This window comes from Neoarius graeffei, chromosome 5 (assembly GCF_027579695.1).
Source record: "Neoarius graeffei isolate fNeoGra1 chromosome 5, fNeoGra1.pri, whole genome shotgun sequence".
NCBI lineage: Eukaryota > Metazoa > Chordata > Actinopteri > Siluriformes > Ariidae > Neoarius > Neoarius graeffei.
In genome coordinates, this window is record NC_083573.1 from 111,903,794 (window position 1) to 111,925,433 (window position 21,640).

The window sequence follows — 21,640 nt, forward strand, 5'->3', positions numbered from 1 at the left end:
TACTTTCCCTCAGTAAACCCATGAAGTTTTGGGGTAGTTAACGTGGAAAAAATAAAAATCCATTAGCGTGTTTGAGTTCGCCATCAGACACGCACACTACAGCTAACATCCGCACGCTACAGCTAACATCCGTTACACACCTGTATTACAGACTCCAAAATTATTCACAAAAAGAATTATGATTTTTACATTACAGAAACAAGTGATATCTTAAAGAACCATTCTGAAGATGTACTGTTATGTTTATTGTTCACTATGTTCTATTAGTCCCACCCACCAAGAGGGCGGTGCTACACGTTATTCCTCCCCAGCGTTGGTAGATCTGGTTCAGTTCTTGTGGTCATTTTTGTTGTGCCCTGGGATTTTACTAATCTCCGGGTCATACACACAGTATTATTTTAAATAAATAAATAAATAAATAAATAGGCACGCACACGGCAGGTAAATTTAACCCGTGAGAGCCTGAGAAAGGCCGACACTCATCTTTAATACAATCCATTACCACATCCAGGAGAAATACACAGCAGGCGATGCACACCTGGATACATCATCATCTTTATAGGTGTTTCTATCACTTTCACCGAGTATATAAATAAAACCACTGGATAAAAATAAACACTGTTCCCCCCCACACACACACACACACAGGAGCATGAGAAAAAATATATAATTCCCAGTGTAGCACATGGACAGTGAGACAGAGACAGACAGAAATGGACAGTGAGACAGAAATGGACAGTGGTGTAAACGTTAGTGAGACACAGCCTGTTGCTCCTCCAAGTTCCCGAGACGAAGCCAGTTTTCGTGCTCTTCTGTCGCTCTCCCCGCCCCTCCCCGCCGTGATGCATGCTGGGGGATCTACTTGGTGGAGAGGATGAGGGCGACGATGAGGCCGTACAGACCGAGCACCTCAGCGAAGATGAGGATGAGGATCATGCCGACAAAGAGGCGTGGCTGCTGCGCCGTCCCCCGCACTCCCGCGTCTCCCACAATGCCGATGGCAAAACCGGCAGCCAATCCGCTCAGGCCGACGCTCAGCCCCGCCCCCAGGTGCAGGAAACTCCTAACACGTACAGAAACAGACTGTGAGGGGCACCATTACTTTCGGAACAGTATGCTTCCAAAACTTGCACCCCTTCGCTGTGCGATGTGCTAACTGTTAACGTGCGTGTGTGTGTGTGTCTCACTTGTAGAGCGCCATGTGCTCGGTGATGCTGTTGGCGATGAGCACGGCGACCACCAGGCCGTAGATGGCGATGATCCCTGCCATGACCACGGGGATGATGGACTTCATGATCAGCTCAGGGCGCATCACCGACATCGCTGCAATCCCTGTGCCACTCTTAGCTGTGCCATACGCTGCACCCAGGGCTGCACACACACACACACACACACACACAGTAAACAAAATCATTCTGGCCTGAACAGGAGATAGAAAAGTGAAAAATACAGCCCACAGCAACCACAGATTACACGCTGCGACGTGTGTGTAGGATGTGCGTCTCTACAGTTCTCAGGGGGAAACAATGCAGTTCCTTGAGAAGCTAAAGACATGAACAGGTGACTCAGTGAATGTCAGTCATGTGATCTCACACCTCAGGGTTACACACACACACACACACACACACGACAATCCACCATCAACTCAACACCCCATATCCACTGCTTTCCTCAGGCATCACCTCCGTGTCATCAGCAGAGCTGCACAGAGCTGAGAAACTCATCACACAGCTGATACGGTCAGTCCTGTAGCGGTAATAGGCTTCTCCTACACCACAGAGCACGAGAGCATGCACACGCAGGCATTCCCCGAATCTGGGTGTGTGTGCAGCTGCACCATCACATCACAGGAAACGAGAGACAGCGTGCAAATCACTTACACACCATCTGCAGCAGAGAACTGGATGTGTATTTGACGAACCCCATGCTGATCTCTCTCTCTCACACACACACACACACACACACACACACACAGTTTCCCTCTGCAACGCAAGGCAAGTTTATTTCTATAGCACATTTCATACACAATGGCAGTTCAATGTGCTTTACAGAAGTAAAAACAAAAACAGTAAACAATAGAGAAATAAAATTACATAAAATAATTTTCTTTATTCTAAAATAATTAATTAAAAGAATTAAAAGAATTAAAAGAAAATAATAAGAATTAAACAATAGTAGAAATAAAATATTAAAATGCCAAAAAGAAAAAGGAGAAAAAGAAAAAGAGGAGAAAAAAAAAACCTAGCAGAATAAAATAGAATAAAGTTAAAATAAATTTAAAACATGCAGAGAAAAAGATTATAAAAAATGTAAAAATATTAATTATTTAACAGAAAGCATCTGAAAACAGCTTGGTCTTTAACCTAGATTTGAAGCTGCCAACAGCAGGAGCATTTTTAATGTCCTCTGGCAGTTGGTTCCATAGCTGTACTGCATAGTAGCTAAAAGCTGCTTCACCACACTTTGTTTTAACAACTGGTTTTAATAGTAAATTTTTCTGTTTTGATCTGGTAGATCTGATTGGGTTAGACCGCTGCAACATATCAGAGAGGGAATTGGGCCCTGGACCATTTAGAGATTTGTACACCAGCAGCAATGCTTTAAAGTCAATTCTGTAGCTTACTGGAAGCCAGTGAAGGGACCTTAGAATTGGAGTAATGTGCTCTGTTCTTTTTGTTCGTGTGAGAACCCTCGCCGCTGCATTTTGAACCAGCTGAAGTCGTTTGATGGTCTTTTTTGGCAGGCCTGTGAAAAGGCCATTGCAGTAATCAACCCTACTAGAGATGAAGGCATGTATCAGTTTTTCCAGATCATGTTTTGACATAAGTCCTCTTAGTTTGGAAATGTTTTGTCTGCAGACTGTGGAACACACAGACACACACATCTTTAATTTCTCCCTTTTCTCTTCATCATCCATCCTGTACCACATTCATCTACCTACACACTCCCATCCATCCACGAGCCCCCCCCCCCCACCGCCCCCTGTCGGAGGTGTCAGTGTGTGGCCCAGGCTCAGGGGTGTATAATTAACCGTGTTAATGAGGCCTGACCCAGACTCACTGCAGGTCCTGGTTCCACACCACATGATTCTATCATGACAGATTCTATCATGAGGGAATAAAAGAGTTCACATAATCTTGCTCTCCTCCCACCCCCACTTTACTCCACATCTCCACTCTGGAAAGGAAGTGTACTGAGAAAGTCCTTGCCTATAAATAAATATCGAGGTATTTGGCTCACTTTTAAAGTCCACATTGAGAATCTGGCGTGGAAACTGAGAGCAAAACTTGGATTTTGTTTTAGAAACAGGTCTTGCTTTACTCTCCAAGCTAGGAAGAAACTGGTCAATGCTACCTTCCTCCCAGTACTGGGTTATGGGGATGTCATATTTATGCACACTGCCTCATCTACACTAAAAACACTTGACACTGTGTACCATGGTGCACTGCGTTTCATTTTAAATGCCAAATCACGTATACAGTCGTGCTCAAAATAATAGCAGTGTCTTTAAAAAGGCGAGTAAATGTCAAAATTCTTCAAATAAATTGTACTTTAATGAACACAAATGCATTGGGCATACTGCACATTCTATTTCAAAGCAAGAAAACTGGAAAAAGTAATTACATTTCATAATATTTCACAGAAAGTCAAGAAATGTAATGTTCAAAAAAAAATAGCAGTGTTGACATCTTTCTTTGGAAACTCAAAAATGTACCATACAAACTAAGAAATTCTTGAAAATTCAACTTCGCTGAGGATCCTAAACTAATATTTTGTTGCATAACCATGGTTTCTGATAACTGCTTCGCGTCTGTGGTGCACGGAGTCGACCAACTTCTGGCAACGGTCAACAGGTATTGCAGCCCAGGTCAACTGTACTACGTTCCACAATTCCTCTGCATTTCTTGCTTTTGCCTCATGAACAGCATTTTTTATGTCGGCCCACAAGTTTTCTATGGGATTGAGGTCCGGGGATTGTGCTGGCCACTCCATTAGTTGGATGCTGTTTGTCTGGAACCATGATTTTGCTCGCTTGCTGGTGTGTTTGGGGTCATTGTCTTGTTGAAACACCCACTTCAAAGGCATTTCCTCTTCAGCATATGGCAACATGACTTCTTCCAGTATCCTGATGTACTCAAACTGATCCATGATCCCTGGTATGCGGTAAATAGGACCAACACCGTAGTATGAAAAACATCCCCATATCATGATGCTTGCACCACCATGATTAACAGTCTTCACTGTGTACTGTGGCTTGAATTCTGTGTTTGCAGGACGTCTGACAAACTGTCCGTGACCCTTAGACCCCAAAAGAACAATCTTACTTTCATCTGTCCACAAAATATTACGCCATTTCTTTTCAGGCCAGTCAATGTGTTCTTTGGCAAATTGTAGCCGCTTCAGCACGTCTTTTCTTTAACAATGGGACTTTGCGGGGGCTTCTTGCTGGTAGATTGGCTTCACATAGACGTCGTCTGATTGTACCAGCACTCACAGGCAAGTTTAGATCTTCTTTGATCCTCCTGGAGCTGATCATTGGCTGAGCCTTTGCCAGTTTGGTTATTCTCCGATCCATTCGAGAAGTTCTTTTTCTTCCTCGTCTTTCTGGTTTTGGCTGCCATTTTAAAGCGTTTGATATCATTTTAGCTAAACAGCCTATAAGTTTCTGCACTTCTTTGTAGGTTTTCCCCTCTTTTATCCATTTCTTGATTAAAAGCCGCTCTTCATCAGAACAGTGTCTTGAACGACCCGTTTTACTTGGTATTTCAGGACCAATGCAGGACAGCCAGCATATGCAATGTCCGTTGCCTTGATCCTTAAATAAGGACCACCTGTTAACACCTTTTTTTTTTTTTCACAAAATCAATGCCCTCCCTAATTGAACTCACCACTGCTATTTTTTTGAACACACCCCTTTCAGCTAATCATTCAATTTCACAGAATCAGTAGCATGCACTGCGGGTCTGTTGGTTTTCTATACCTTTACTATACCCTCCAGAAACTTGCTTGCGGTGTAAAGGTTGAAATTTTAACCAAAACAGTGATTTATCTTGCTACTGTTGAGGGACTGCTATTATTTTGAACATAACTGTACGTCACTGCCGTCTTTATGAGATGGCTGGACTTGGCTCTCTGGCTCTGCGCAGATGGATTCACTGGCACATCTTCGTCTACAAAGCAATTATTGGCAAACTGCCCAGTTACCTTATCAATCTTCTGACCTGGAAAAATAGCACATACAGTTTGCGTTCAAGGCGGCACGGTGGTGTAGTGGTTAGCGCTGTCGCCTCACAGCAAGAAGGTCCGGGTTCGAGCCCCGTGGCCGGCGAGGGCCTTTCTGTGCGGAGTTTGCATGCAGGGTGTCTACAGGTTTGTCCAAGTTAAATTTAAGACTTTTTAAGACCATGTTCCAAAAAAAATTAAGACCAAATCTAAAGTCACGCAAAAACGTACTCTTTTGAAAAAAAAAAAAAAAACTATATCAAGTCAAGTTTATTTGTATCGCGCTTTTAACAATAAACATCGTCACAAAGCAGCTTTACAGAATTTGAACGACTTAAAACATGAGCTAATTTTATCCCTAATCTATCCCCAATGATGAAGCCTGTGGCGACGGTGGCAAGGAAAAACTCCCTCAGACGACATGAGGAAGAAACCTCGAGAGGAACCAGACTCAAAAGGGAACCCATCCTCATTTCGGCAACAACAGACAGCATGACTATAACATTAACAGTTTTAACATGAAGTCAGTTTCGTTGATGTTATAAACTCTTCATTGATGGAAACTTGAGTGCAAAACTGTTCATGACGACTGCAGCCCTAAAGTTAGCAAGCCAACTGTAGTCCTCAGCCATAAAAGCATTACTGTAAGAGTCCAGAGCGTCTTCCAGGTGTGACTTTCAACTGTCCTCATGGGGCCGTCCTCCACAGGAGCGATGTGATGAGACTCCGACCAGACACGGGGCACTATATAATTTAATGTAACTTATTGTTCTTGTAAACATTCAGCAGAAAACACTATTCTAGTAGAAGTACTTCATTTCTTTTCCTTGACAGGCATTCACACACTCAGAACACAATATAAGGATCGGATAAGCTTGTAACTATGTGACAATCAGAATGCAGTCACAACGTTTGAATCCAAGGCCGTCCTTAAAAAAAATCCGTTTCCTGTCCACCGGGTGAGCAAAAAAAATTCAGTTGGGAGGGAGGGATTTTTTTTTAATGGATGGATAAGAAATCGCAATGCTGTGTTTGCTTTTTCTTTCAGTACTTTATTACAAAAGCAGACACATTTAATAAAATGACAGTTTAATCAACTGAAACTTGTACAAAAACTGTAAGTTAGCATTTTAAATGCTGACTGCAACATTTGTGAAACTTTTACAAAGGTACTTAAAATGTCCGACACACGGACTTTCTGTAGTTCTAAATCGAGCGTTAGGCCGAGTTTGGATAAAATTACACTATTAAAATCATCACTGAATGATTTGTTTTTCTGAATCTTTACTATTTTGTTGTTCGCTAGAATACCATTTTGCGATTTCACACTTCAGCAAATGTTTGAAAACTCCGGATCTCCTTCCTTCATGGTGGCTGCCATTTTTTTGTGCCGCACGGCGCATGCGCAGAGCTGATTCGACAGGGCTTTCCACAAGCACCGGCTGCCGCCATACAGCCGACTACACAATTAAGTCCAGCCGGCTACTTTAATGACTTATTTTTGTAGCCCACAGGCTCGAAATATTAATTTTCGATTTTAATAAAATTAAATGTTTATCTAATGGACTGACAATGTCAAACTGAACCGCACTCATTTAAGTTGTGATTCGCGCTGTTTGTACCGATAATAACCACAAATTCCCCGCCGACTCCGTTGATCAGGGGAGAGTCAGGGAGCAGAGAGGGGCGGGGCTCCACTCAGGGAGCAGAGAGGGGCGGGGCTCCACTCAGGGAGCAGAGAGGGGCGGGGCTCCACTCAGGGAGCAGAGAGGGGCGGGGCTCCACTCAGGGAGCAGAGAGGGGCGGGGCTCCACTCAGGGAGCAGAGAGGGGCGGGGCTCCACTCAGGGAGCAGAGAGGGGCGGGGCTGCTCTCTCTCTCAAACGATAGGACTTACACAACAGATCAGGCACTGAGTGGTTGTCAAGCACGCGCGTGTCTAGCAACCGGTGGATTCGGAGCCTGCGCGGTGTAACTGTGAGCATCAAAAACGATTAAACTTTTTCCCCATCCAAAGTGTACCACATTTTAACGATATGACTGAGTAAAATCTCCATAAATTTAAGATTGAAAATTTAAGACCACGGGGTTTGAAATTTAAGACAATTTAAGACTTTTTAATGGCCTTATTTTAGGAAAATTAAATTTAAGACTTTTTAAGACTTTTTAAGGACCCGCGGCCACCCTGGCATGTTCTCCCCGTGTCCGTGTGGGTTTCCTCCGGGTGCTCCGGTTTCCCCCACAGTCCAAAGACATGCAGGTTAGGTTAACTGGTGACTCTAAATTGAGCGTAGGTGTGAATGTGAGTGTGAATGGTTGTCTGTGTCTATGTGTCAGCCCTGTGATGACCTGGCGACTTGTCCAGGGTGAACCCCGCCTTTCGCCCGTAGTCAGCTGGGATAGGATACAGCCCGCGACCCTGTAGAACAGGATAAAGCGGCTACAGATGATGGACAGATGGATTGGCTGATTAGAGAACTGCAGAAAACAAAGCAGCAGGTGGATGGATGGGTGTTCCTATTAAAGTGGCCAGTGAGTGTACAGCACATCATGACGGCATCCGGTTTCCTGAGTCGGAGCGACTGGACAACATCTCACTCGATCAGCAAATTTAGGATAATAAATATGACTTCTCAGCACACACACAGCTCCAGAGTCAAATCAAAACAGCCATTGTGGAAAAAAAAACTAGCGTTATGAGAAAACAGGAGAGGACATGAAGAAAAAGAAGGAAGGATCGTGAAATGCGTAAAATGCCAAACAAAAAGCCTGTGGTGTTGAAAACGGGAACCTTCACATCTTAGATTTGATACGTATTTCAGTAACAGAGTACTGCGATTTATTAATGATACGACACGGCTGCACTTAAACACCTGTGTTAATGTTACGTTAATGTAAGGAGTCTCCAGTGTCAGGGCTCTGGGACAGTCAGAAGATAGACAGGATTACAGTCAGGACCGCTCATAACTGATATAACAGAAAACTAATGTTATTATAAACTGATAAAGTATATACAAGGCAACTAAAGATGAATTGTTAATAATCTGTGAATGCTGAGAGAAATACAACACGAGGTGGATTATTTTACTCCAACAGCACATCCCTGTGTGTGTGTGTGTGTGTGTGTGTGTGTGTGTGTGTGTGTGTGTATATATATATATATATATATATATATATATATATATAAATAAACCTACATACATAATACCCATTTTTAATTCTTATTACTAATCCACAGACATCCACTTGACCGGATATAGACTTTAATATGAATATTTAATGACCCAATCACCAGTCCTAATGATCTAATTAACAAAAACAGTGTCCTGTGAACAGAAGTGCACTCTTAACAGTGGAATTCACTCTATAGAGCTCATCCATGTGCTGGGACCCCGATAAACATCAACACAGATCTAAAAGGTGAGTGTGCAGGTGAGAGTGTGCAGGTGAGAGTGTGCAGGTGAGAGTGTGCAGGTGACAGTGTGCAGGTGACAGTGTGCAGGTGACAGTGTGCAGGTGACAGTGTGCAGGTGACAGTGTGCAGGTGACAGTGTGCAGGTGATGGTATGAAGGTGAGAGTGATGGTGTACAGGATGGTGTACAGGTGAGAGTGATGGTGTACAGGTGATGGTGTACAGGTGAGAGTGGTGGTGTGCAGGTGAGAGTGGTGGTGGGTGTGATGGTGTAAAGGTGAGAGTGGTGGTATAAAGGTGAGAGTGGTGGTGAGAGTGATGGTGTACAGGTGACAGTGGTGGTGTAAAGGTGAGAGTGATGGTGAGAGTGATGGTGTACAGGTGACATTGGTGGTGTGATGGTGAGAGTGATGGTGTACAGGTGACATTGGTGGTGTGATGGTGAGAGTGATGGTGTACAGGTGACATTGGTGGTGTACAGGTGACAGTGATGGTGTACAGGTGACAGTGATGGTGTACAGGTGAGAGTGATGGTGTAAATGTGAGTGGTGGTGTAAATGTGTGAGTGATGGTGTAAATGTGAGAGTGATGGTGTAAATGTGAGAGTGATGGTGTAAATGTGAGTGGTGGTGTAAATGTGAGTGGTGGTGTAAATGTGAGAGTGATGGTGTAAATGTGAGTGGTGGTGTAAATGTGAGTGATGGTGTAAATGTGAGAGTGATGGTGTAAATGTGAGAGTGATGGTGTAAATGTGAGAGTGATGGTGTAAATGTGAGAGTGGTGGTGTAAATGTGAGTGGTGGTGTAAATGTGAGTGGTGGTGTAAATGTGAGTGGTGGTGTAAATGTGAGAGGTGGTGTAAATGTGAGAGTGATGGTGTAAATGTGAGAGTGATGGTGTAAATGTGAGAGTGATGGTGTAAATGTGAGAGTGATGGTGTAAATGTGTGAGTGATGGTGTAAATGTGAGAGTGATGGTGTAAATGTGAGAGTGGTGGTGTAAATGTGAGAGTGGTGGTGTAAATGTGAGTGGTGGTGTAAATGTGAGTGGTGGTGTAAATGTGAGTGGTGGTGTAAATGTGAGTGGTGGTGTAAATGTGAGTGATGGTGTAAATGAGAGTGATGGTGTAAATGTGAGAGTGATGGTGTAAATGTGAGAGTGGTGGTGTAAATGTGAGAGTGATGGTGTAAATGTGAGAGTGATGGTGTAAATGTGAGAGTGGTGGTGTAAATGTGAGTGGTGGTGTAAATGTGAGTGGTGGTGTAAATGTGAGTGGTGGTGTAAATGTGAGTGGTGGTGTAAATGTGAGTGGTGGTGTAAATGTGAGTGGTGGTGTAAATGAGAGTGATGGTGTAAATGTGTGAGTGATGGTGTAAATGTGTGAGTGATGGTGTAAATGTGAGAGTGATGGTGTAAATGTGAGTGGTGGTGTAAATGTGAGTGGTGGTGTAAATGTGAGAGTGATGGTGTAAATGTGAGTGGTGGTGTAAATGTGAGTGGTGGTGTAAATGTGAGTGGTGGTGTAAATGTGAGAGTGATGGTGTAAATGTGAGAGTGATGGTGTAAATGTGAGAGTGATGGTGTAAATGTGAGAGTGGTGGTGTAAATGTGAGTGGTGGTGTAAATGTGAGTGGTGGTGTAAATGTGAGTGGTGGTGTAAATGTGAGAGTGATGGTGTAAATGTGAGAGTGATGGTGTAAATGTGTGAGTGATGGTGTAAATGTGAGAGTGATGGTGTAAATGTGAGAGTGATGGTGTAAATGTGAGAGTGATGGTGTAAATGTGAGAGTGATGGTGTAAATGTGAGTGGTGGTGTAAATGTGAGTGGTGGTGTAAATGTGAGTGATGGTGTAAATGAGAGTGATGGTGTAAATGTGAGAGTGATGGTGTAAATGTGAGTGGTGGTGTAAATGTGAGTGGTGGTGTAAATGTGAGTGGTGGTGTAAATGTGAGTGGTGGTGTAAATGAGAGTGATGGTGTAAATGTGAGAGTGATGGTGTAAATGTGAGTGGTGGTGTAAATGTGAGTGATGGTGTAAATGTGAGTGATGGTGTAAATGTGAGTGGTGGTGTAAATGTGAGTGGTGGTGTAAATGTGAGTGGTGGTGTAAATGTGAGTGGTGGTGTAAATGTGAGAGTGATGGTGTAAATGTGAGTGATGGTGTAAATGTGAGAGATGGTGGTGTAAATGTGAGAGTGGTGGTGTAAATGTGAGAGTGGTGGTGTAAATGTGAGAGTGATGGTGTAAATGTGAGTGATGGTGTAAATGTGAGAGTGATGGTGTAAATGTGAGAGATGGTGGTGTAAATGTGAGAGTGGTGGTGTAAATGTGAGAGTGATGGTGTAAATGTGAGAGTGATGGTGTAAATGTGAGAGTGGTGGTGTAAATGTGAGAGTGATGGTGTAAATGTGAGAGTGATGGTGTAAATGTGAGAGTGATGGTGTAAATGTGAGTGGTGGTGTAAATGTGAGTGGTGGTGTAAATGTGAGTGTGGTGTAAATGAGTGGTGGTGTAAATGTGAGTGGTGGTGTAAATGTGAGTGGTTGGTGTAAATGTGAGTGGTGGTGTAAATGAGAGTGATGGTGTAAATGTGTGAGTGATGGTGTAAATGTGAGTGATGGTGTAAATGTGAGGTGATGGTGTAAATGTGAGTGGTGGTGTAAATGTGAGAGTGATGGTGTAAATGTGAGTGGTGGTGTAAATGTGAGTGGTGGTGTAAATGTGAGTGGTGGTGTAAATGTGAGTGATGGTGTAAATGTGAGTGATGGTGTAAATGTGAGTGATGGTGTAAATGTGAGAGTGATGGTGTAAATGTGAGAGTGATGGTGTAAATGTGAGAGTGATGGTGTAAATGTGAGAGTGATGGTGTAAATGTGAGAGTGATGGTGTAAATGTGAGTGGTGGTGTAAATGTGAGTGGTGGTGTAAATGTGAGTGGTGGTGTAAATGGAGTGGTGGTGTAAATGTGAGTGGTGGTGTAATGTGAGTGGTGGTGTAAATGAGAGTGATGGTGTAAATGTGAGAGTGATGGTGTAAATGTGAGAGTGATGGTGTAAATGTGAGAGTGGTGGTGTAAATGTGAGTGGTGGTGTAAATGTGAGTGGTGGTGTAAATGTGAGTGGTGGTGTAAATGTGAGTGGTGGTGTAAATGTGAGAGTGATGGTGTAAATGTGAGAGTGATGGTGTAAATGTGAGAGTGATGGTGTAAATGTGAGAGTGATGGTGTAAATGTGAGAGTGATGGTGTAAATGTGAGTGATGGTGTAAATGTGAGTGGTGGTGTAAATGTGAGTGGTGGTGTAAATGTGAGTGGTGGTGTAAATGTGAGTGGTGGTGTAAATGTGAGTGGTGGTGTAAATGTGAGTGGTGGTGTAAATGAGAGTGATGGTGTAAATGTGAGTGTGATGGTGTAAATGTGAGAGTGATGGTGTAAATGTGAGTGGTGGTGTAAATGTGAGAGTGATGGTGTAAATGTGAGTGGTGGTGTAAATGTGAGTGGTGGTGTAAATGTGAGTGGTGGTGTAAATGTGAGAGTGATGGTGTAAATGTGAGAGTGATGGTGTAAATGTGAGAGTGATGGTGTAAATGTGAGTGGTGGTGTAAATGTGAGTGGTGGTGTAAATGTGAGTGGTGGTGTAAATGTGAGAGTGATGGTGTAAATGTGAGAGTGATGGTGTAAATGTGAGAGTGATGGTGTAAATGTGAGAGTGGTGGTGTAAATGTGAGAGTGGTGGTGTAAATGTGAGAGTGGTGGTGTAAATGTGAGTGGTGGTGTAAATGTGAGTGGTGGTGTAAATGTGAGTGGTGGTGTAAATGTGAGTGGTGGTGTAAATGTGAGTGGTGGTGTAAATGTGAGTGGTGGTGTAAATGAGAGTGATGGTGTAAATGTGTGAGTGATGGTGTAAATGTGTGAGTGATGGTGTAAATGTGAGAGTGATGGTGTAAATGTGAGTGGTGGTGTAAATGTGAGAGTGATGGTGTAAATGTGAGTGGTGGTGTAAATGTGAGAGTGATGGTGTAAATGTGAGAGTGATGGTGTAAATGTGAGAGTGATGGTGTAAATGTGAGAGTGATGGTGTAAATGTGAGAGTGATGGTGTAAATGTGAGAGTGATGGTGTAAATGTGAGAGTGATGGTGTAAATGTGAGAGTGATGGTGTAAATGTGAGTGGTGGTGTAAATGTGAGTGGTGGTGTAAATGTGAGTGGTGGTGTAAATGAGTGGTGGTGTAAATGTGAGTGGTGGTGTAAATGTGAGTGGTGGTGTAAATGTGAGTGGTGGTGTAAATGTGAGAGTGATGGTGTAAATGTGAGTGGTGGTGTAAATGTGAGAGTGATGGTGTAAATGTGAGTGGTGGTGTAAATGTGAGTGGTGGTGTAAATGAGAGTGATGGTGTAAATGAGAGTGATGGTGTAAATGAGAGTGGTGGTGTAAATGTGAGAGTGGTGGTGTAAATGTGAGAGTGGTGGTGTAAATGTGAGTGGTGGTGTAAATGTGAGTGGTGGTGTAAATGTGAGAGTGATGGTGTAAATGTGAGAGTGATGGTGTAAATGTGTGAGTGATGGTGTAAATGTGAGAGTGATGGTGTAAATGTGAGAGTGATGGTGTAAATGTGAGAGTGATGGTGTAAATGTGAGTGGTGGTGTAAATGTGAGTGGTGGTGTAAATGTGAGTGGTGGTGTAAATGTGAGTGGTGGTGTAAATGTGAGTGGTGGTGTAAATGAGAGTGATGGTGTAAATGTGAGAGTGGTGGTGTAAATGTGAGAGTGGTGGTGTAAATGTGAGAGTGATGGTGTAAATGTGAGAGTGATGGTGTAAATGTGAGAGTGATGGTGTAAATGTGAGTGGTGGTGTAAATGTGAGTGGTGGTGTAAATGTGAGTGGTGGTGTAAATGTGAGTGGTGGTGTAAATGTGAGTGGTGGTGTAAATGTGAGTGGTGGTGTAAATGTGAGTGGTGGTGTAAATGTGAGAGTGATGGTGTAAATGTGAGAGTGATGGTGTAAATGTGAGTGATGGTGTAAATGTGAGTGGTGGTGTAAATGTGAGTGATGGTGTAAATGTGAGTGATGGTGTAAATGTGAGTGGTGGTGTAAATGTGAGTGGTGGTGTAAATGTGAGTGATGGTGTAAATGTGAGTGGTGGTGTAAATGTGAGTGGTGGTGTAAATGTGAGAGTGATGGTGTAAATGTGAGTGATGGTGTAAATGTGAGAGATGGTGGTGTAAATGTGAGAGTGGTGGTGTAAATGTGAGAGTGGTGGTGTAAATGTGAGAGTGATGGTGTAAATGTGAGTGATGGTGTAAATGTGAGTGGTGGTGTAAATGTGAGTGATGGTGTAAATGTGAGTGATGGTGTAAATGTGAGAGATGGTGGTGTAAATGTGAGAGAGGTGGTGTAAATGTGAGAGTGGTGGTGTAAATGTGAGAGTGGTGGTGTAAATGTGAGAGTGATGGTGTAAATGTGAGAGTGGTGGTGTAAATGTGAGTGGTGGTGTAAATGTGAGTGGTGGTGTAAATGTGAGTGGTGGTGTAAATGTGAGAGTGGTGGTGTAAATGTGAGAGTGGTGGTGTAAATGTGAGAGTGATGGTGTAAATGTGAGAGTGATGGTGTAAATGTGAGAGTGATGGTGTAAATGTGAGAGTGATGGTGTAAATGTGAGAGTGATGGTGTAAATGTGAGAGTGGTGGTGTAAATGTGAGAGTGATGGTGTAAATGTGAGAGTGGTGGTGTAAATGTGAGAGTGGTGGTGTAAATGTGAGAGTGGTGGTGTAAATGTGAGAGTGGTGGTGTAAATGTGAGAGTGGTGGTGTAAATGTGAGAGTGGTGGTGTAAATGTGAGAGTGGTGGTGTAAATGTGAGAGTGATGGTGTAAATGTGAGAGTGGTGGTGTAAATGTGAGAGTGGTGGTGTAAATGTGAGAGTGGTGGTGTAAATGTGAGTGGTGGTGTAAATGTGAGTGGTGGTGTAAATGTGAGTGGTGGTGTAAATGTGAGTGGTGGTGTAAATGTGAGTGATGGTGTAAATGTGAGAGATGGTGGTGTAAATGTGAGAGATGGTGGTGTAAATGTGAGAGATGGTGGTGTAAATGTGAGAGAGGTGGTGTAAATGTGAGAGTGGTGGTGTAAATGTGAGAGTGGTGGTGTAAATGTGAGTGGTGGTGTAAATGTGAGTGGTGGTGTAAATGTGAGTGGTGGTGTAAATGTGAGTGGTGGTGTAAATGTGAGTGGTGGTGTAAATGTGAGTGGTGGTGTAAATGTGAGTGATGGTGTAAATGAGAGTGATGGTGTAAATGAGAGTGATGGTGTAAATGTGAGAGTGGTGGTGTAAATGTGAGAGTGGTGGTGTAAATGTGAGAGTGATGGTGTAAATGTGAGAGTGATGGTGTAAATGTGAGAGTGGTGGTGTAAATGTGAGAGTGGTGGTGTAAATGTGAGAGTGGTGGTGTAAATGTGAGAGTGGTGGTGTAAATGTGAGAGTGGTGGTGTAAATGTGAGAGTGGTGGTGTAAATGTGAGTGGTGGTGTAAATGTGAGTGGTGGTGTAAATGTGAGAGTGGTGGTGTAAATGTGAGAGTGGTGGTGTAAATGTGAGAGTGATGGTGTAAATGTGAGAGTGATGGTGTAAATGTGAGAGTGATGGTGTAAATGTGAGAGTGATGGTGTAAATGTGTGAGTGGTGGTGTAAATGTGAGAGTGGTGGTGTAAATGTGAGAGTGGTGGTGTAAATGTGAGAGTGGTGGTGTAAATGTGAGAGTGGTGGTGTAAATGTGAGAGTGGTGGTGTAAATGTGAGAGTGGTGGTGTAAATGTGAGAGTGGTGGTGTAAATGTGAGAGTGGTGGTGTAAATGTGAGAGTGGTGGTGTAAATGTGAGAGTGGTGGTGTAAATGTGAGAGTGATGGTGTAAATGTGAGAGTGGTGGTGTAAATGTGAGAGTGGTGGTGTAAATGTGAGAGTGGTGGTGTAAATGTGAGAGTGGTGGTGTAAATGTGAGAGTGGTGGTGTAAATGTGAGTGGTGGTGTAAATGTGAGTGGTGGTGGTGTAAATGTGAGAGTGGTGGTGTAAATGTGAGAGTGGTGGTGTAAATGTGAGAGTGGTGGTGTAAATGTGAGTGGTGGTGTAAATGTGAGAGTGGTGGTGTAAATGTGAGAGTGGTGGTGTAAATGTGAGAGTGGTGGTGTAAATGTGAGAGTGGTGGTGTAAATGTGAGAGTGGTGGTGTAAATGTGAGAGTGGTGGTGTAAATGTGAGAGTGGTGGTGTAAATGTGAGTGGTGGTGTAAATGTGAGTGGTGGTGTAAATGTGAGAGTGATGGTGTAAATGTGAGAGTGATGGTGTAAATGTGAGAGTGATGGTGTAAATGTGAGAGTGATGGTGTAAATGTGAGAGTGGTGGTGTAAATGTGAGAGTGGTGGTGTAAATGTGAGAGTGGTGGTGTAAATGTGAGTGATGGTGTAAATGTGAGAGTGGTGGTGTAAATGTGAGAGTGGTGGTGTAAATGTGAGTGTGGTGGTGTAAATGTGAGTGATGGTGTAAATGTGAGTGATGGTGTAAATGTGAGTGATGGTGTAAATGTGAGTGGTGGTGTAAATGTGAGAGTGATGGTGTAAATGTGAGTGATGGTGTAAATGTGAGAGTGGTGGTGTAAATGTGAGAGTGATGGTGTAAATGTGAGTGATGGTGTAAATGTGAGTGATGGTGTAAATGTGAGTGATGGTGTAAATGTGAGTGATTGTGTAAAGTGTGATTACCGCTGAACACCATGGCTGCTGAGGCGCCCATCGCGGCGAAGAAAGGCGAGTACTCAGGCGTGGACATGCTCTAAACACGCCGGGTATCGATCAGACTGGGGCTGGAGAACCGCTGGACTCCTCAGCGTTGTCCCGGGAGGCCGGTGCAGCCCGCGGCGGAGCGCTGGACCCTGATTCACACTGAAACACAGCCGGGAGACGCAGCGCAACACACACTCGCACCGCCTCAGCAAAACAAAATGGCGGCACGCCAGAAAACATTGCGTTGTTTTTTTTTCTTTTCCTATCCGTATTCCGCAAATCCATACTGCGCTCTGATTGGCTCTTGAATTTCCACCTGTTGTGCGAGGATTGGCTCGTGGCTGCGGACTTCTTTAACGCGCTCCGCTGATTGGACGCTGAAAACAACATCGCGAGCGAAAGCTATACAGTTGTATTTTATATTCTGTTACATTTAAAAAATATTTTTTGTTTAACATTTTTCAATCAAAATCGTGACACGTTTCCTCATTTTCTTTATTTTAAACGTTTCGGGTGGTTAAATCAGGTCGTTTGGTGGTTGCTATGGTGACCCGATGACTGACTTCTTTGTAACTGTCCAATCCTCGGTCTGCTCGTGCCAAGAGGCGGGATTTGTTGATCCGTGTCCGGTCGGAGAGCGGAAGTGTGAGGGGCTCGGCTCAGCAGAATCAGACAAACAGGATGTCGATTTAATATTGTAATAAATAAACCAGAGATGAGCTGTGTGAGATGTGATTAAGAGATGATTCCATGCTGTGATACTCGGAGGTATTTAGTGGGATGGGAGTTTTTGAGCACCCCCCTGCTGGTGTTGGGAATGGCTCGATCCGTTTGGTTCCTCAGGTCACACGTGACTGATGACGTAAACATGATCACAGTTGTGTGAACGCCTTCAGTTTTTATTAAATCCTCAGTAACAGGCTGTAAAGAGCGTGTGCACATTCTCCTGAGGTTCACAACATCAAAAGAAAATATACTAAAGTGATTTTCACTCTACTGATGTTCTACTCAGTATACAGTTTAAATGAATCTTTTGAAGTAACTCTCTGAATCCTAAATTGCCATACACCTAATCTAATCTAATCTAATCTAATCTAATCTAATCTAATCTAATCTAATCTAATCTAATCTTAAATTATATGCATCTGTATACAGTGTAAGGCAAGGCAAGTTGATTTCTATAGCACATTTCATACACAGTGGCAGTTCAATGTGCTTTACAGAAGTAAAAGCAGAACAGTAAACAATAGAAAATAAAATTACATAAAATAATTGGGGAAGAAAAATAATAAGAATTAAACAATAGTAGAAATAAAATAATAAAATGAAATAAAGTTCAAAAAAGGAATCAGCCTAGAGATTAATTATTATTATGGGTTTAACTCATAAAGCGCACTCTTCCCATGGCTCTTCCACGAAGGATCACCAAAAATTGTCCCGCAGACAAAATCTACGAGGATCACCAAATAAAATCGTCCCGCAGACAAAATCTACGAGGATCACCAAATAAAATCGTCCCGCAGACAAAATCTACGAGGATCACCAAATAAAATCGTCCCGCAGACAAAATCTACGAGGATCACCAAATAAAATCGTCCCGCAGACAAAATCTACGAGGATCACCAAATAAAATCGTCCCGCAGACAAAATCTACGAGGATCACCAAATAAAATCGTCCCGCAGACAAAATCTACGAGGATCACCAAATAAAATCGTCCCGCAGACAAAATCTACGAGGATCACCAAATAAAATCGTCCCGCAGACAAAATCTACGAGGATCACCAAATAAAATCGTCCCGCAGACAAAATCTACGAGGATCACCAAATAAAATCGTCCCGCAGACAAAATCTACGAGGATCACCAAATAAAATCGTCCCGCAGACAAAATCTACGAGGATCACCAAATAAAATCGTCCCGCAGACAAAATCTACGAGGATCACCAAATAAAATCGTCCCGCAGACAAAATCTACGAGGATCACCAAATAAAATCGTCCCACAGACAAAATCTACAAGGATCACCAAAAATCGTCCCGCAAACAAAATCTACGAGGATCACCAAATAAAATCGTCCCGCAGACAAAATCTACGAGGATCACATAAAGCGCGCTCTTCCCGTGGCTTTTCCACAGGATCACCAAAAATCGTCCTGCAGACACAATCTACGAGGATCACCAAATAAAATCGCCCCGCAGACAAAATCTACGAGGATCACCAAATAAAATCGTCCCGCAGACAAAATCTACGAGGATCACAGTAACAAAGAATTAAAGTAAAAGTAAAATAATTAAAATCCAAGATTAAAAAGAAATTAAAATAAAGAAAGTAAAATCATTAAAATCAAAATTAAAAGAAATTCTCATCTCATTATCTGTAGCCGCTTTATCCTGTTCTACAGGGTCGCAGGCGAGCTGGATCCTATCCCAGCTGACTACGGGTGAAAGGCGGGGTTCACCCTGGACAAGTCACCAGGTCATCACAGGGCTGACACATAGACACAGACAACCATTCACACTCACATTCACACCTACGCTCAATTTAGAGTCACCAGTTAACCTAACCTGCATGTCTTTGGACTGTGGGGGAAACCGGAGCACCTGGAGGAAACCCACGCGGACACGGGGAGAACATGCAAACTCCACGAACCCGGACCCGGACCTTCTTGCTGTGAGGTGACAGCGCTAACCACTACACCACCGTGCCGCGCTTAAAAGAAATTATGTTAAAGGAAATTAATTACTTAGGTAAAAATTAATCAAGTGAAAGCATCTGAAAACAGCTTTGTCTTGAGCCTGGATTTAAAACTAACAACAGTAGGAGCATTTTTGATCTCATTTGGAAGTTGGTTCCAAAGCTTAGCAGCATAGCAACTAAAGGCTGCTTCACCACACTTCGTTTTGACAGCTGGTATTACTAGCAAGTTTTTCTCTTGTGACCTTAGAGACCTAGTTGGTGCATATAATTGAAACATATCCAGTAGGTAGCTGGGTCCCATCCCATTTAATGTTTTAAATAGAAGAAGTAATGCCTTAAAGTCAATTCTATAGCTCACTGGGAGCCAGTGCAGAGACCTTAGGATTGGAGTGATATGGACAACCCTTTTTGTTCTTGTAAGAACCCTTGCTGCTGCATTTTGGATAAGTTGAAGCTCTTTGATGGTCTTTTTTGGAAGACCTGTGAAAAGGCTATTGCAGTAATCAACCCTACTGGAGATGAAAGCATGAATAAGTTTTTCTAGATCATGTTTTGACATGAGACCCCTGAGTTTAGAAATGTTTTTTAGGTGATAGAATGCAGACTTTTTTACCACTTTCATATGACTGTTGAAGTTAAGTTCGCTGTCAATAAGGACACCAAGGTTTTTGACAGTATCCTTTGCTTTAAGCCCCTTAGTTTCAAGAACAGTGGCAATCCTAAGCCTTTCCTCCTTTTTGCTAAATATAATTGCTTCAGTTTTATCTGCGTTCAGCTGAAGAAAATTGTGAGACATCCATTTGTTAATTTGGTCAATGCATCTATGAAGAGACTCAAAAGGGGCATAGTCATTAGGTGACATAGCTAAGTAAAGCTGAGTGTCATCTGCATAGCTATGGAAGTTTATTGAATTATTCTTAATAATTTGTCCAAGTGGGAGCATATAAAGGTTGAATAGTAATGGTCCCAGGATTGAGCCCTGGGGAACCCCACAGTTCAAGGACACGGGTGATGAACTGTGGCCTCCAATGGCCACATAAAAAAATCTTTGTTGTAGGTAAGATTTTAACCAGTTGATTACTATACCAGTAAATCCAACCCAATGCTCCAGTCGATGTAACAGTATGGAATGATCTACCGTGTCAAATGCAGCACTTAAGTCTAAAAGCACCAAGACTGATGTTTTACCAGCATCAGAATTAAGACGTAGGTCATTCATGACTTTAGTAAGAGCTGTTTCAGTGCGATGATTGGCACGAAAACCTGACTGAAACTTATCAAAACATCCGTTTAATGTCAGGAAGGCAGTTAATTGATTAAAAACAATTTTTTCAATTATTTTACCAACGAATGGCAAATTGGATATGGGCCTGTAGTTGTTGAGTACTGAGACATCCATGTTATTCTTTTTCAGTGTAGAAGCCATTCTATCATTACCTGTTTGGTGTAAAGCATTTATGAAGTGCTTTTTCCTGCACCAGCCCAGGAATATACCTGAGCAGGTAATACAGGCTTGACAGAGCTCATTTACCTGTTCAGGTGTGCCAGAGGATCGATAGAGCTCAGGTGTTTCAGCCACACCCATTACGAACCGATGTATAAAATCAAGCACATTGCCACACAAACTCCATAGATGAACACTGACAGTAGAACGGTCATATAAGAGCCCCATACTTAAGAGAACATGGTAAAGCATCGACCTGATTTTTGATGGCTTTGACCATACAATGTCTGTACGGACGGACGGACGGACGGACGGACGAACGACATCCGTGTACCACCACAGGGAACCCGATCATAAGTGCAAGGCAATGTATCTCATAAACACTCAACCACTAGACAACGAAATTTGTATCTTTATTTATGGGTCATTCCATGCCAAATCAACAAGAGGTTATGCTCGACCATCTCAGATTTCAATGAAATTTGGAGGGCTCAGAGATACTATTAAAAGAAGTTAATCCCCAAAACTTGAGCTTCCTATCACCAATAGTTTCAGAGATACAGGCATTTGAATTTTTCGATTTTTTTGCATTTTGCTCAAAACATACATATTTCAAAGTGTAATATAATCTTTATTATGCAAGATAGAAACCTAAAATTTTGCACAGAGAGACTCAATGTCTTGTACTACAAGCTTCAACTTAGAATTTCAATGGTCATTGTATATTAGATGGTGATTTTAACAAGGAAATTAAAAAGACAAATTTGCATTTTTTGCATTTTTAATTCATTCTGGAAGCTTGCCTGTGGCAGTAATGCTTAAACTAAGAATGTTATTCAAATCTACACAGAAATATCTACCAATTTCAGTTTTACCAAGTCTCCACTATTCCTAGTTTGTCTGTAATAGGGTTTTGAAATTCGCTGATTTCTAAAACATGCCATTTTCAGTAGCAAGAAATCCAATGTGGGATAGCAGTTAGGAACTTGTAAATTTTTTTCAGTAATCCCCAAGACCCATATTTTATATTTCCAAATTTTTGTTCTGTCTCTCAAGTATTTTTAAACTACAGGGGTTTAAAAAATCCATTTTCACCAAATTC

The 21,640-nt window shown here is 42.5% G+C and overlaps 1 protein-coding gene across 1 annotated transcript; it reads right to left on the bottom strand.

The window, feature by feature from the left end:
- Positions 1 to 442: 442 nt before the first annotated feature.
- Positions 443 to 16,628, bottom strand: atp6v0cb (ATPase H+ transporting V0 subunit cb). The gene is made up of 3 exons (XM_060920768.1): positions 16,379 to 16,628; positions 1,188 to 1,371; positions 443 to 1,063 (listed from the first exon to the last, which is right to left on the bottom strand). The coding sequence occupies exons 1-3, from the start codon at positions 16,443 to 16,445 to the stop codon at positions 859 to 861; spliced, it is 456 nt and encodes a 151-aa protein (XP_060776751.1). The 5' UTR covers positions 16,446 to 16,628; the 3' UTR covers positions 443 to 858.
- Between the last annotated feature and the right edge of the window lie 5,012 nt (positions 16,629 to 21,640).